The 14,961-nt window shown below is 36.4% G+C and overlaps 1 protein-coding gene across 9 annotated transcripts in view; it reads right to left on the bottom strand.

Moving 5' to 3' along the window:
- The window catches only part of LOC135101447 (zinc finger RNA-binding protein-like), a 141,295-nt gene that overhangs the window by 105,745 nt on the left and 20,589 nt on the right, over positions 1-14,961 (bottom strand). For 8 of the 9 annotated variants that reach the window (XM_064005449.1, XM_064005486.1, XM_064005476.1 and 5 more), the window contains 2 exons: positions 3,483-3,633; positions 271-428 (listed from right to left, as the gene is read on the bottom strand). In XM_064005449.1, the coding sequence (XP_063861519.1) occupies positions 271-428; positions 3,483-3,633 (309 nt within the window). The remainder of the gene's footprint in view (positions 1-270; positions 429-3,482; positions 3,634-14,961) is intronic. The other variant, XM_064005426.1, reaches the window with a different exon arrangement.

The following is a 14,961-nucleotide window of genomic DNA, read 5'->3' on the forward strand; positions in this document are numbered from 1 at the left end:
GTGAAGAGGGAGGAACAAACCCTGTATCATCCAAGGTAGAATTTTTAGTAAAGGTTTGAGCAGAGTTCAGCTTTAGAGATAGATGAGATAGCAGGCAGAAATGAAGGTAGATGAAGAAGTAAAGTTATTTGAGATAGGACATTTTGCTCATCATGCAATGTGTGATCCGCACATTGAGAATATGTGCACTGTGTGAGTCCAGTGCAATTTGTTATCTACACTCCCTCAAGAATATATCCTGACACACCATCTAGTCTGACTGTCACCTACCTGGGGATATAGGTATAAAATCCATAGAATGTGGATTATCACTGACTGGAAAATCTTGCATACTAGGTGGCACATTTGTAGGTGAGACTGAGTCATAACACCTGGTGCAGGTGTTGGGGATCGGGAATTTTTCACAGGAAGAAGTCAATGATCCATGTCTGTAGATGAAAAGCACAATAAGAACTCTAACCATGAGAGAGAGAGAGAGAGAGAGAGAGAGAGAGAGAGAGAGAGAGAGAGAGAGAGAGAGAGAGAGAGAGAGAGAGGAGAGAGAGAGAGAGAGAGAGAGAGAGAGAGAGAGAGAGAGAGAGGTTGCTTCTTCTTGGGAAAAAACATATCATCATTGTTGCAATATACTGCTGGCCTAAGGCAAGTATTAAATTGTTTTAAAGTTTATAAGACATTCTTAGATACACAAGCATAACCAGGAAAGAATCCATTTTTCTTGGAGATTTTAACAAAAAATTTGTTAAATAGTTCTGAAAACAATGTTATAGCAACACTAACCTTCTTTCTAGCTACAGTTGCTATCCCTGTATCAACAAACCTAAAAAGAGTATATAAATCAAGTATGACAATTACTGATCATATCTGGACGAAGTTATTATGTCATCTTTAAAAGGGGAGCTTTGCCACTGAAACATGTTTAACTTTAGGCCAAAAAATCTTAGCAAGCCAATGATCACTAGTGAATGGGGAATTTCCAAAGCTCTCTATCACTATGTGGTGCCACTGTACTAAGCTGCTGGTCTGAAAAGAACTCCTAACTACCTTGACTTTCCTATGTTCTTACAAAAAAATCTTCATTAAAGTATCAGCACACAAACTGATGTTGTCACTAAGCTTCACAGCAAATATCTTGATGTGAAAAGATAATCATAGTTCTTGTATTTCCCTGAAAACCAATCCTTTTTTAAAACATCTTACAACCAGTAAGTTTTTCCCTTATTCACAAGAAAAGTGAAATTCCCAAGGCCTTTAAAGTGTTTAACTTACATTTAAGTTATTCATTTTTGGGACATCATCATGTCTTTTGACATAAAGTTCATGTAATGCATTGTGCATGAAATGTGCACTTGGCAACTAGGGACAGGCACAATCCTTACTCCAAGATAAGGTCTGAGCTGCAATTGTTTACATTTGAATTGCACCACCACACTTACTGCATTGCCTGCATTGCATTGCCTGTTCCTTGCCCTTCACTGCCCCTAGTGAAAGTGAATAATGGATTCAACTAATTTGATTTTTGAAGGCAGCTCCAGAACCTTGCCTCCTCACCATCAACTTAAGTGTAGCAAGTTGGTGGCAGAAACAAGCCTATCTCATCCCAAGAACATCTGCCCTAAATTTTAAATGACTTTATTATTTTTAGATTTAGAACAGTTTTGGTTCATCCTTGCACTTTTCAACTGTATCCTTTCCATATCATTTCTCTTCCTCTCTTCTTATTTTCACATACTCATTTCCTGCTATCTTAAAGTCTTCTTCATTTTTTTGGTTTTCATTTCTTTTCATTCTTATCCATGCTTAGTCTCTTTTTTTTCTTTGCCCTTACACATCTTGCACTGAACCACATCTGTTTTCCTCTTTTTTTAGGTTTGAATAATGAGACATTTATTCACTCCTGTCTCATATATTTCAATAAAAATGTCATACTTATCTTGCACATCATTTCCTCCTTTCAGCTTTTCCCAGTCCACTTCATAAAATTTCTTAAGATCATCTATATTTGCTTTTCCATAGTTTCCTATTTTCTTTGTAAGATTCATCCTCTTCACTGACACCATTATCAGTCTCTATTTCCATCATTACATGGTCACTTTTTCCCATGGGGCACACGTATCTTAATTCTTTAGTTAGGTTGATTCCTTCTGTTAATATTAGGTCGTCTTGTTGGTTTGTCATCTCCCCTATATCTTGTATTTTCAGTCATCCATTGCATCATTATGTTTTCCATAGTCATCTTCAGAAATCTTTCTCCCTATGCAGACTCATTTCCTCCTCCTTTGAGTGTTTCCCAATCTACTTCTTTGCAGTTAAAGTTACCAACCAATAATAAGCTTTTATTACTTTTGATAATTTACTCAAACGCTGAATGGTATCTTCTATTATTTTCTCACATTCTTCCTTACTCCAAGAATTTTTTTTGGGTGGTACATAGTTTGTTATTACCGTTAGTATTTCTCCATTGTTATCCTCCAAGTTAATACTCACTATTTCTGCTTTTCCATCTCCATATTTCACTATTTTTGTCTTCACCTCTTTTCTTCTCAATATCATTACACCTCTACCTCCTTAACCATTCCTATCTCTTCTCTATATATTGTAGTTATTGTTAATGACCACCTGGTTTTCTTCTTTTAGCTTTGTTTCCGTTAAACAGACCATCTTTGGATTTTCCTCTTTTAAATAGTCTTGTAATTCCAGTTTTGTGTGTATCAAACCATCTATGTTGGTATACACCACAATTTGTTATTCATTTTTACTATTTTTCTCTATTTTATTTTCATTTATTTCTTTACCTTTATGTACTATTTCTTCATTCTGTCTCCCAGAACTCTCTAAAAAAAATTTCCTGCTGTTGCAGCTGCCCCATCCCTCCTACCCAGGACTCTCCCATACCATCAAACTATCACATCATGTGTTGCATGATCTGATGGTTGTGGTGAGTGACACGTTGCTATAAATGACTCTGTGTTGTCAATATGTGGAGCTTTATCTGCATTCTGATCACACTATCGCATTCATAAGGTTTTTTTTTTTTTATGTAATGTAATGATATATTTCGGCATTCAATGATTAACTGTTGAAAATAGTGAGCATAAGTAAAATATGTTATAACATTTTTATAATATCTTCACAATTCAGCTCATCATAATGGCATTTTCCCTTTTGTTTTGTCAAGTTTTTGTAATACATCTTGATTCTAGTCACTGCTGAGTCTAATGGTGTCAACCAAAACTGGCTATCCTGTATATGAAGTGAGTTATGGCATATAATATAGAAACATTTCTCACTTGAGCATGCAAAATGTGGCTTGATGTGAGTGCTAGCGAGAGAGTGGTGTAGCCAATCAGCTGCAACCTTACAAACCTGCCTAGGCACCAGGAATCTAGCTTAAGTGAACGGACTATAATATGAAATAACAAAAAAACAATCAGTCATAATCACTTTGGGTGCTAGCAGGACTAGAATATAAATAGTAAACTCACCTCATCTTTTTGGCATGGGCTTCACTACTGAGGTGCTGTGCCATAGGCACCTCCCCTGAGCATGACTTGTTGCATAGCACACATGTGAGCACCATCTGGTTACCCAGGTGATTGCATGACACTAGTTTACTCTTTATAGCAGCCTGTACTTCTGAGGACAAACAAACAAGTTTTACAATGAATTTTCCAACACTGGTATATTTCACATGCGTTCTCCTAAAATCTTGACCTAAAGCCTCCAGAACTCTTTTAAAATAAAGTGATGGAGATGTGTAGTTTTTTTAATCTTTATACAACAAACATATTTAATTTGAAGTAACAAAGCAATTATCCAACTTTATAAAAAATATTGCCCAAAAGTATTTCAAAAGCACAATTTTGATGTTGCATCACTGTTCAGTTTCCATCCACACTCCCTGGATAAAATAGAGTAGTTTTGATATTTGCACAGAATACAAAAAGTAACAATAAAATTAGATAAAAATAAATAAATAAAACAAATAACAAATGAATCTTCGTGTGTGTTACCTTTAATTTACTACCACTACCACACCTATGCAAGAGAGTAACATTCAATCTAGGCTTAGAAGTCAAATACAACTTACTTTATCAGCCTAGACAATGGAAATGATTAGGCACCTCAGGAAATTACAGTACGAGGTGTAGTCAAAAAGTATCTGATCTTTGGCCAAATAACAAGTAATATTTAAAACTCACAATTTTGATTTGGTCTCATTCAAAGATTTCACCTTTGGAGTCTACACACTTCTGCCAGCATTCCTGCCAAAGCTGGAAACATTTCTGGAAATCACTTTTTGGGATGCTGTAGAGATGTGCCATTGAATCTTGCTTAAAGTCCTCTGTTGACTGAAATCTTCTCCCTTTGAGTGTATTTTTGAGCTTTGGGAATGGCCAAAAGTCATGTGGAGTCAAGTCTGGGGAGTAGGAAGCCCGATGAACAAGTGGTGTGTTATGCTTGACAAGGTATGTTTGGATGACGTGAGTGGAATGAGCAATGAGCAGGCGCTTTGTCATGTTGGAGTTGCCAGTTCTTTGCTGCCCAATGGTTGAGTCATTTTTGCTGAACAGCTTCATGAAGGCAGCAAAAAACAGATAATATTCTCTGTTAATTGTCTGACGTGGTGCATATTCATGGTGCACAATACCTCTGTAGTAAAAAAAGTCACCATCAGTTTAACATTGCTGCACACCTGTCTTGTGAGGATGGGTGCTTCCATTGGGATGATTGGGATTTTGTTTCAAGGTTATAGCTGTCTATCATGTCTCATCGCTAGTGATGATAGTGTTCATAAAGTCTTGATCTTGGCTAGCACACTCCAGCATGTCCTGGGAGATTTCTTTTCTGCTTTCTTTCTGCTGGTCAGACAGCAACTTTGAATTTGGTATGAATTTGGCCAACACCCTCCTCATGAAAAAATCTTGTTTTAATTGACTGAACTGACTCATGGCTGATTCCAACTTTGGCAACAATCTCCTCAGTAGCTACACGATGATCTTCATAGACTTTTCCTTGAACCTTTGCAATAATTTCATCATTTCTGTTAGTCTGCAAAACATGGCTCATTGTCCACTGAGGTGCGATCATTTTTGAACCAGTTGTATTTATGTTTTTCCCATAGCATCATCTCTAAAGGCCTTCTCAATCTTCTTGATAGTTTGGGCATGTGTATCACCAAGTTTTTAGCAGAATTTGATACAGTATCTTTGCTCAATGTGCTTAGTCATCTTGATTCAAAAATAAAAATTGCACAGCACACTCTTCATGTCTGTACTCAACGTGTCACTGTGGGCAACTCATGCCACTTAGACACAAAAATTTTTGTGTATGCTTAGTAAGGATGCGGTCACCTAATATCCATGTGGATTTTGCTCACACATTATTACTTTGTGCTAACAAATTCAAATTCAAATATTTTTTGACTACACCTCATACAACCATGAATTGCTGAATGCTTTGCAATAGTGAACATCCCTCACTATGGTACATTTATTTATTTTTTTCTGTTCCTTAATTCCATAACCAGTAGACACTCAAGGTTATTAAATTTTCAAGAGAAAAGAAATCCACTAGAAGGATACTCACTAATTTACATAGCTTCATAATAATGGAATGTCAAAATAAACTAATTACTAACTGAGAAAGGATGCTGTGCTCCTACTGACAAAGCCGGAATGAGGAGCTCTGTAAAAGAGTAAATGATTTTCCCAAGGATGATTCACACTTTAGGAAGTTTTTACCTATTTAAAGAGCTCTTATTAATTCTATTATCATATATACTCTATTGTAGGTTCACTGAAAATTTTTTCAGGTAATTAAAAGCTTTCCTTGACATCTTAACATCATAAAGTACACAAATTATCAGGTGACCTCTCTTCAATAGTCTCTCGTGTGAGCTTCTGAAAAGCTACTTTGACAGCTGGTTGTAGAATGACAGCATCTAGAAGAGGAATAATAGCAGGAGGGCACCCCTTGGGTATATCATTAAAAAATAAGAGTCTTTATTCATATCAGAATATCATGTGATCCGATTAGATGTTTATAAAAACTCTGTTCATCTAATGGGAGTATTTAAAGAATAATTTTCATTACTTGATCCACAAAATTAAAAAATTTGATTGGGAAAATATGATAATACTCAAACTTTTTCATACCAGTCAGCTTGAACCCCTTAAAATTATATACACTAAAAGGTAAGCATGAAATCATAGAATGCATGAGCTTGAGGTAGCCTCAACCATCCACGAAAAGCCACTCCCCTACTCATACTCAATCATACTTTTTGAGTATCAAGGTGGGAACTGTCAAGCGGTTTTCTGTATTAATTCATTTTTTTCTTTCCTTCACTCCATCATGTAATAATATATTTACTTTATAAGTATATAATATTTCAAGTAAGCTACTCCATGAATTTCCAATTTTATCATTACTATGCTACCTTAGGGAAGGCCCTAAAAAGAGGACTTATTTCCAAATGAAGTGGACTTTTATTCCCATGAACCCAACTTAAGTTCAGATGAAGTGAAATTTCATACTAACAAACCAGACTCAAATTCCTATGTATTCAACTGATGCTCTGATAAGCTCAACATTAGCCAAAAAATATATCTTCCATTTTCCAGATTTTATGCAATTTCTTAAAAAAAATAAAAAAAATAAATAAAATAAATGAATATAAATAAATAAATAAATAAATAAATAAATAAATAAATAAATAAATAAAATAAAATATAAATAAAATAAAATACAATTAAAGGGCCCACTGTACTCAGATTTCCCAGTGCTTAATATCAAACATCTACTCAGCTGAGAAGGCAACCTGTACTTTGCCATCAAATTTAACATGAGTATCAGTCTACAACAGGCATGGCAACAGCATGCAATTAAACCTGATGCACACTCACATCATAAGATAAGATATATTTTTTTCAGTGGAGATTATTTATACAGCAATGAAGGTGCACTTCAGTTTCTGACAAAGTTCCTTTGTCTACAAATGTTTGTGTATGCAGCAGTGCAGTACCCTGCTGAGTTTTACAGTATCTGAGTTTTGCAATCCTCAAGTTTCGCACAGAATCCTAGATTCTTACTATCCTGATTTTTGCACATTATCTCCCCAAGTTTCACACTTTCATTTTGTATGTGTTACACACTCCTACCATTGACATCACAGATGGTAAAAATACATGCATACATGCTATGCAGTGGCAAATGTATAGAGGGAGCAGGGGGTGACCCAGGCCCCAGGCATGTGGCTTGGGGGTACCAAAAATTGGTTACCCAAATCTGTGCCAGTTTAATGGCTTTCTTTTCTTATGTCGATCATGCCATGGTCATGATGACCATGGCAGCGTTCAACATTTCATGTGAGAGATCTTTCTCGAAGCTAAAACTCCTGAAGACTGACATCGATGACCCAGACCCAGCTCTGTGATCTTGCAGTCCTATCGATCAAGAGGCAGCAGACAGACTAGCTGAACAAAGATGATGAGCTCACTTTGTTCTTTTCAAAGAAGTGCGGGCATGGGAAGGAGAAATAATTTTTGTGCATTATTTATAATGCTATTTCTTTTGCTAATATATGTGCACCTGCTATCTATCGTTTTCCTTGTTTCCCAAGTGGAACTAACACTTGCCTTCTCTCTGCTTTTGTTCTTCCAACTGAGATTGCACCTGCTTGTTTTGTAAATTGAATGCTACTTTGAAAAGAATTTTGATCATAGAAAATATAAAATAAAATTTCTTCAGTTGCATCAAAGTGTGATTTTACCTTCGCTGTTTCTAGAAAGTATATAATGAGTAACTACTGTTTTGCTGTTTTTCTTACTGCCTCTAAGATTGTTCGTGTTCCACTAGCCTGCCATTTGATAATTACTTTTACTGAGGATGAACATGGGCACTGTGGGCACTGGTCAGTATAATGCCCATGACACCAAATTTTAAAGGTTTGCCACTACTCCTATGTATTGTATATTTATTTCCATGTACAGTTCATATACATGAATGTACTAATTTGTAGTGCATAAACCACTGTTAGCCACAGCATGTCATGCCAGCTTGAATGCAAGACAGGGAGAGAAAAGACGCTGACAGTGCCATTGCATTGTGAAAAAACACACAACTACATGGAGTTCTTAGTTTATGATGGTCTTGACTTAAATAATTTCATGGCTATGACACTGGCAGTGCTTTTTCCTGTGCAATTCTTTACTTGGAAGCAAAAAAAAAGTTTAAGTGCTGCACTTACACTGAGGGTACTGATATGCTCTCCAATGCAATCATCTCATTTTTTACACTACACCACACAATCTTTCCTGAATCAAATAAAGTAGACAAAGAAATATCATGTATTGCAATTTGATTTTGTTTTATTTATTTTGTTTTGGATATTTTCCTCTATTGGTTTCTTTGGTTAGATCAGCTTGCAGACTTCCGCCCTTTAATTCCTTTCATGCTGCATTGAAAAAGAAATTAACCCTTTCCTTCCGGCAATCGTATATATACGATTGCAAAAATGCGTCCGTAGCGACGGCAATCATACTGGTAATCAAGAATTTTCGCGCCTCAATTTTGAGGTCCAAGCGCGGTTTCTCGAGTCAGATGGTGTGAGTGGAAGTGTCTGGCATGTTTCCACATGTAGTGTTGTCACTAGCTCTGGAAATTTAGCGGTAACTAAGCTATTTTCCCTTTCTCCGGGCGACACTTGGCAACCCCAGCGACCCGCCGGGTGGAAAGCACTCACCGGGTGGAAAGCACCATCATAAGTGTGAAGAGACATCCTGATAAGAGCCAAGGATCTCAGATCATAACTCACTATGGAGCAGGACACAACATATGTATTTAGCAGTGCTTCTGAGTTTGAAGACAGTGACAGTGAATATTTAGAAGAAGAAGCTGAAGAAAGCGAAGACATTAGTGGGGACTCGGAAAATGATTTACAGGATCCACCTGTTTTATCAGAACAGAGAGATGATACCTATCATTCTTTATTGTTAATTTTTTCATTATCTTCGATTTTATAATAAAATGGTAGAAGGTAACTTGTCAGAGAGAGAGAAAGAGAGAGAATGTTATTTGCCTGAAACTTGATGTGAAAAGGGATGAAATCTCTCTCTCTCTCTCTCTCTCTCTCTCTCTCATTGGAAGTGTACAATTTCCCCTCCAAGATGAGAGAGAGAGAGAGAGAGAGAGAGAGAGAGAGAGAGAGAGAGAGAGAGAGAGAGAGAGAGAGAGAGAGAGAGAGAGAGAGAGAGAGAGAGAGAGAGAGAGAGAGAGAGAGAGAGAGAGAGAGAGAGAGCGAGAGCGAGAGAGTGTGTGTGCGCGCGACGTCATCGCTCTCCGGGCTATTTCTGGATGACACAGCAGGAGGAGGAGGAATCCTTTATAAGGCATAAACTCAACTTTCAGAGGTCACATCGAGCTACAAAGTATATCATTGTATTCAGAATAACAAAGAGAAAATAATTATTAGTATTCAAACAATTTTCTGACAATTTCTAGGTTTACCATTTTTAGCCGTCATACAAAACGGGAAAATAATTTAAGCGCCGGAAGGAAAGGGTTAATAAACAAATAAAATAAAATAAAATAAAATAAAATAAAATAAAAATAACACAAAGAACTAGTTAGTGAGCATGGTGGAGGAATATGTTGTTGTGTGATGATAGACTGAGGAAGGAAGTGTTGGTCAGTCTTGGTTGTGCTCCATTTTGGATTACTACTTATCATTTGCTCTCTCATTTGTGTTACTTTTTCTGGGAGCAGTCTGCCCTTCATTACGGCTCGCAAGCATAAGGCAAACTCTTCTGATGGCAGTGCATTGAAGAAAAAGGAAAGCAATTACCATGAAGTTAAGTCAGATATAGTAAAATGAGCACAAAAGGAGAAGCACTGACAAACATTGGCTGGATGCTTGGCCTAAGCTAGTTAACTGCCACACCACTGCCAAACACCAGATGTGAGAACAAAACACATACACACATGGTGGTGCTGCTACACTGCCACGCTGCTGCATCATACCAGAAGTGAGGACAAAACACACACACACACACACACACACACACACACACACACACACACACACACACACACACACAGAATTCTAAGCCATGCAGCTGGAATAATTAAGCATTTTTCCAGTGTCATCAGTATCCCAAGTTTTGTGATCCTTGAGTTTAGCGTCATGCCTTCAGAAGAAAGCATCCGCAAAACTTGAGAGGATACTGCATGTTACCAGGATTTAAGTCAAACTTGTGTTGCCCTGTTTTTGTATAAACATACCTTTGATCCAAACATAATTTTTATCTGAATTTCACAATGTTCCTTGTCTGCACCAATTCAAATTATCAACACTTGTTCATATATTTTTTTTTATTTCAAAACAACCATCTTTTTAATTTATATTCATATTCCTATGTTTTTCAATAATTCTTTATCAACTGGTTATCATTTATATAATATGGCTTTGGGTCATACAATGTCTGCATCTTTTTTCTTACTGTCACAATCTTCTGTATTTCTTACAGTAAACTGTGTCTGGCATCTTTTTATCTTTATGGCTGGGCATTTAAGGCAGTAGATAACAATGACATGATGTAATAGATCTTTATTTTAATAATTCTTTTCATAGAGCTTCCTGTGAAAGATTGTTAAGCAAGATTAAAATTCATGGAATAAATGGTAATATGCAAAACTGAGCTGAGGCATAGGTTAGCCAAGGTTACAGATATATGAAAAAATATAAGATTGAAATAAAGTTATTAGTGGTGTTCTACATGGGGCCTGATTTAATTTAGTCCTTTTAATTTTCATTGGGTACATAAACTATTTACATTTTGGCTAAATAGTGATACCAGAAAATTTGCAGATAATACAAAATGTACAGACCAACTGGTCTTTTGCAGTCTTTTTATTTTCATATGTTCTATGTATATATGGCTAAAAGATTGCTCATGGTTTTGTGGACTTTGTTGAATAATCAGAGGCTGATATAAAGTCTTGCAATGATGGAAGTATGGCAAGATGTGTAGAGTGAGAAGTAACTCCTCTGAAATATGGACAGTCTGGGCAGATGAGTTGTGTGTGTGTGTGCATTGTCATTGTTTGAAAAAGAATTGCTTGTCATAGTGCCCACATCCAGCTATATACATTCTGCTGGTTTAAGCAGAAATCAGGTTAGTTCCTATGCCTCTCTCCAAGAGTTGTTAACTCACCAGTAATTACTATTGACAATATAATTATATCAAGCAATAATTAGTAAAAATTACATGTGTGGACCTGCGACAAATAAAATGAAAATAAGTTTATTTATAGCAGTCAATGTATTGTGAAGTTCAGCTGCAGAGGAAGAAGAGTAGCAATAGAGGTGGTAGTGGTGGTGGTGGTGGTGACAATGATGTCCATGCTCTCCTAATTTCTTTCTTCCGTTAGCTTGATTCCAAAGATTTAATGGTTATTCACCCACTCAAGATTTAATGCTAAAAGAGGACATAAAAGAGAGAGTGTGTGATGACAGTGAGCCAATGCTGTTGCCACCTTGCATGAGTTGTAAATAACTAAGTGCTGCCAAGTTAAGAGCAAGCCTCTGGCATGCCATTCTGGATTTTGTTTATGCCTTGGTTATGCAAAATTTTCCATGGTTGAACCTTAAATATGTAATTGTAATCTCATGCTTTCTAACATCATAAATGCAATGCTGTGCTATCTGCTGAGTGAAATACTGCCCTACTTTGAAGTGACAAATGTGTCAAGTATGACTTCACTACACTCCTGGATAATCATGGAAGAACAGACTAGGCACAATGTATGAGCTACCATTTCATCATTTGTATTTTACATGAACTTATGTTCATTAAAAGTGGACATGAAGAGAATTTCACATAATCTGAATAGTATATTCTCAAAAGGAGTATTATTAAGACCTGTGGCTCTGATTTGTAAACATGTGTAAGCCAATGATTTTAAACTTAAAAGATCTGTGGTATAAACAAATATGTAACACACAACATCAATTAGCTGTTGAAGAATACAAGTATACCAGCTAGATAAATTATGTATGTAACCTAAAAAGAACATAAATAAATAAAAGAAAAAAAAAGAATAGATAAAATAATAACAATAATGAATTAATATTAATGTTCCATCACCCTGAATATAAGCACACAAGTGACTGCTAGTGGTGGGAGGCAGAGGCATATCACTGCCTGAGAACCTGTAAGTCCACCAGTCTTGACTGGTGGAAAAGGGCACTCCCATCCTTTCCTATTTGCAGGGATTGTTTAGCTAACAGGAATTAATTCATGGATATTGATTTTAGCAGCAACTAAATTTCAGATCCAACTTAAAGGTGAAGCTATTTTTCTAATTAGCCACACAAATTTACTTTGTATCCTTACACATTAATGGGAATTTAATAAGCTGCTTTTTCTATGTGAACCTCTACAAGTTACCCCAAATCAAGAATTATTAAAGCAAACATCAATGATTCTTTACTGGATAATCAGACTTCATGTAATTCAAATTTCTTCTCACTAAAGGCGACTTTCTTTATTCTATATTCACTTTTTAAGTTATTTTGTTGTGTCTTTATAGGTATGTTGCACAAAAGAATGGAGATTTCTTATAGACCCAATCCTTATCAGCTTATTTCCTATCAAGTCAATGTCTCAACTTTGGTGATCAACTTTAGCATTATTTTTTCATAGTCCCAGTTGGGCACCAAACTCAAAGTTTTTTGAGACTCTCCAGTCTTTTATTTTGGGAATGTACGAAACATTATAAAAAATCTGGCATTCACAGAGTTCCTCTATACCCTAATGTCTGCAAATAATAGGGTGTGATGAAATTTATTCAATCTCTTAATGATGTGTATGCAAATTAGGTATTACAGATAGTATATGAAGTATTTACCTGGACTTGTTACAGCTTTTAATAAAGTTCCCTCAGAAAGAGGAACTTGTATAACCTTGGTTAGTAGCTTCCACAAGAAAAGGTTACTCTAAAACAAAATCTATGTACTTCCCACTAGAGAAGAGCATCCTGGATAGGTAACCTTTTTGCTCCAGATATATGCTGTCCAGTCCCTTTGAGAAGATAAGGTTACTAAAGGAAATGATGATGATGATGATGATGATGATGATGATGATGATGATGAAAGGCACCAACAAAATGCTGATTTCAAAATTATAGTCATATGGAAAAGATGTGCATGAAAAGGGATTGTTTCTCAGATAAAAACACGTTCTTATCATGCAACTAGTGTACCAATAGTTGCATGATGAGAGAGAGAGAGAGAGAGAGAGAGAGAGAGAGAGAGAGAGAGAGAGAGAGAGAGAGAGAGAGAGAGAGAGAGAGAGAGAGAGAGAGAGAGAGAGAGAGAGAGAGAGAGAGAAGCATAGATGGGACTGAAGTACGATTGCTGTAAGGATGTGGTAAGATGGCAGTGGTGGTGGTGGTGGTGAGACCAAGAACAGTCCAGCAATATTCTAAGCTCTATAGTTAACAATCATGGCTGTGAACAGTAGATCCATCAGTTTCAATCACTTATAAAAGAAAAGAAAATCAGGCAGTGAAGATGTGTGGAGCTAAGATGTAGTTGTGGTGTATGGAGTAAATGGTGAAGGTAATAGTAACTGTTGTGTGTGGAGTTAATGGTGAAGGTGATAGTAGTTGTGGTGTGGAGTTATGATATACTTTTGATGTGTGGAGATAAAGTGAAGATGATATTACTTGTAGTGTGTAGAATTATGGTGAAGGTAATAATAATAAAAGTGGGCATTTCCTTGAACTGCTGAATTCTTGCTAATCTGATACCTGTATTCTCAAAGAGGCACTCATTTCTGGATCAGAACCTCTTTCTTATCTCCCTCCCCCACTCTCTCTCTCTCTCTCTCTCTCTCTCGTTTTAATAATGATTATGATAATGATGATTATCTATATACCAGGCTGGTAATCCCACATGGGGTGGGCCAGACAAAGCACCACACACTCACACAGACTTCATTCAAACTCTTAGCCCTGTTGGCCCCTGGCAGAAAGCAAGTCTCATGCATACCTAAGAGTATGCTCATAATTTTCCTTGACATTCACATATTGTGAAACTGTGATGTAGCCTCTCACTTCATCTTCCCACCTCTCAGTATCACCAGCTTGACTGCCAGTGGTGTGTCATCACCACATGCTTTATCCTTCCACTTCCATACCATCACTACTGAGAAAAACAAACATATGTTTTGTTAATACATTGATACTCAGGCAATGTTTAATCCAGAATCTTGTACATTTTCAGCTATCTATATTTTAAACATGATGTAGCTGTGTGATTAGTTTACTGTGCAGACAATGCTAGAATTGCAGCACAGTACCAATGTTGTGTACACTATGCTGAGAAGAGGATACCAAACCATCTGCCAGGTATTTCATATATCTTATTATCAATATCTGAAAGGAGTTATATTGACAATCTACTATCACTATATTATCTGTTAGGATAGAAATGGAGCAAGATAACAAGCGTAATGAGTTATAACATAGCACAGAAATGTACTCTACATATGTGTGACTGTAAAAGTCCTACCATTGAGTTTTAAAATAGATTTTATGTATTATCAACATCTGCCAGGAAGTTATTATTGCTATGTCTGTGAAATATATTAGAAGAGAAATGGGTCAAGTAAAACCAAGAACAATTTTAGCAGCAGGAGTGATTATGCACCAGTCCAATCAAGAAGCCCTGCATTGTGGATGTGTGTAACTAGTGTTGAGTAGAAAAATGGTTTTCCTCTGATTTTTTTACTTATGGTCCTTTATCTTATGCTAGTTGCACCTTCAAAAGAAGAAGGAAGTGGAAGTCATGATATAAATGGAAAACAAAACACAATAACAATAAAAGAAAAGAGGAAATGTTGTAAAAGCTAGACTGTGGTGTTTGTTTGTCCCCTCTGTGAAAGAAAAGACACAGGA

This window comes from Scylla paramamosain, chromosome 1 (genome assembly GCF_035594125.1).
Source record: "Scylla paramamosain isolate STU-SP2022 chromosome 1, ASM3559412v1, whole genome shotgun sequence".
NCBI classification, from domain to species: Eukaryota; Metazoa; Arthropoda; class Malacostraca; order Decapoda; family Portunidae; genus Scylla; species Scylla paramamosain.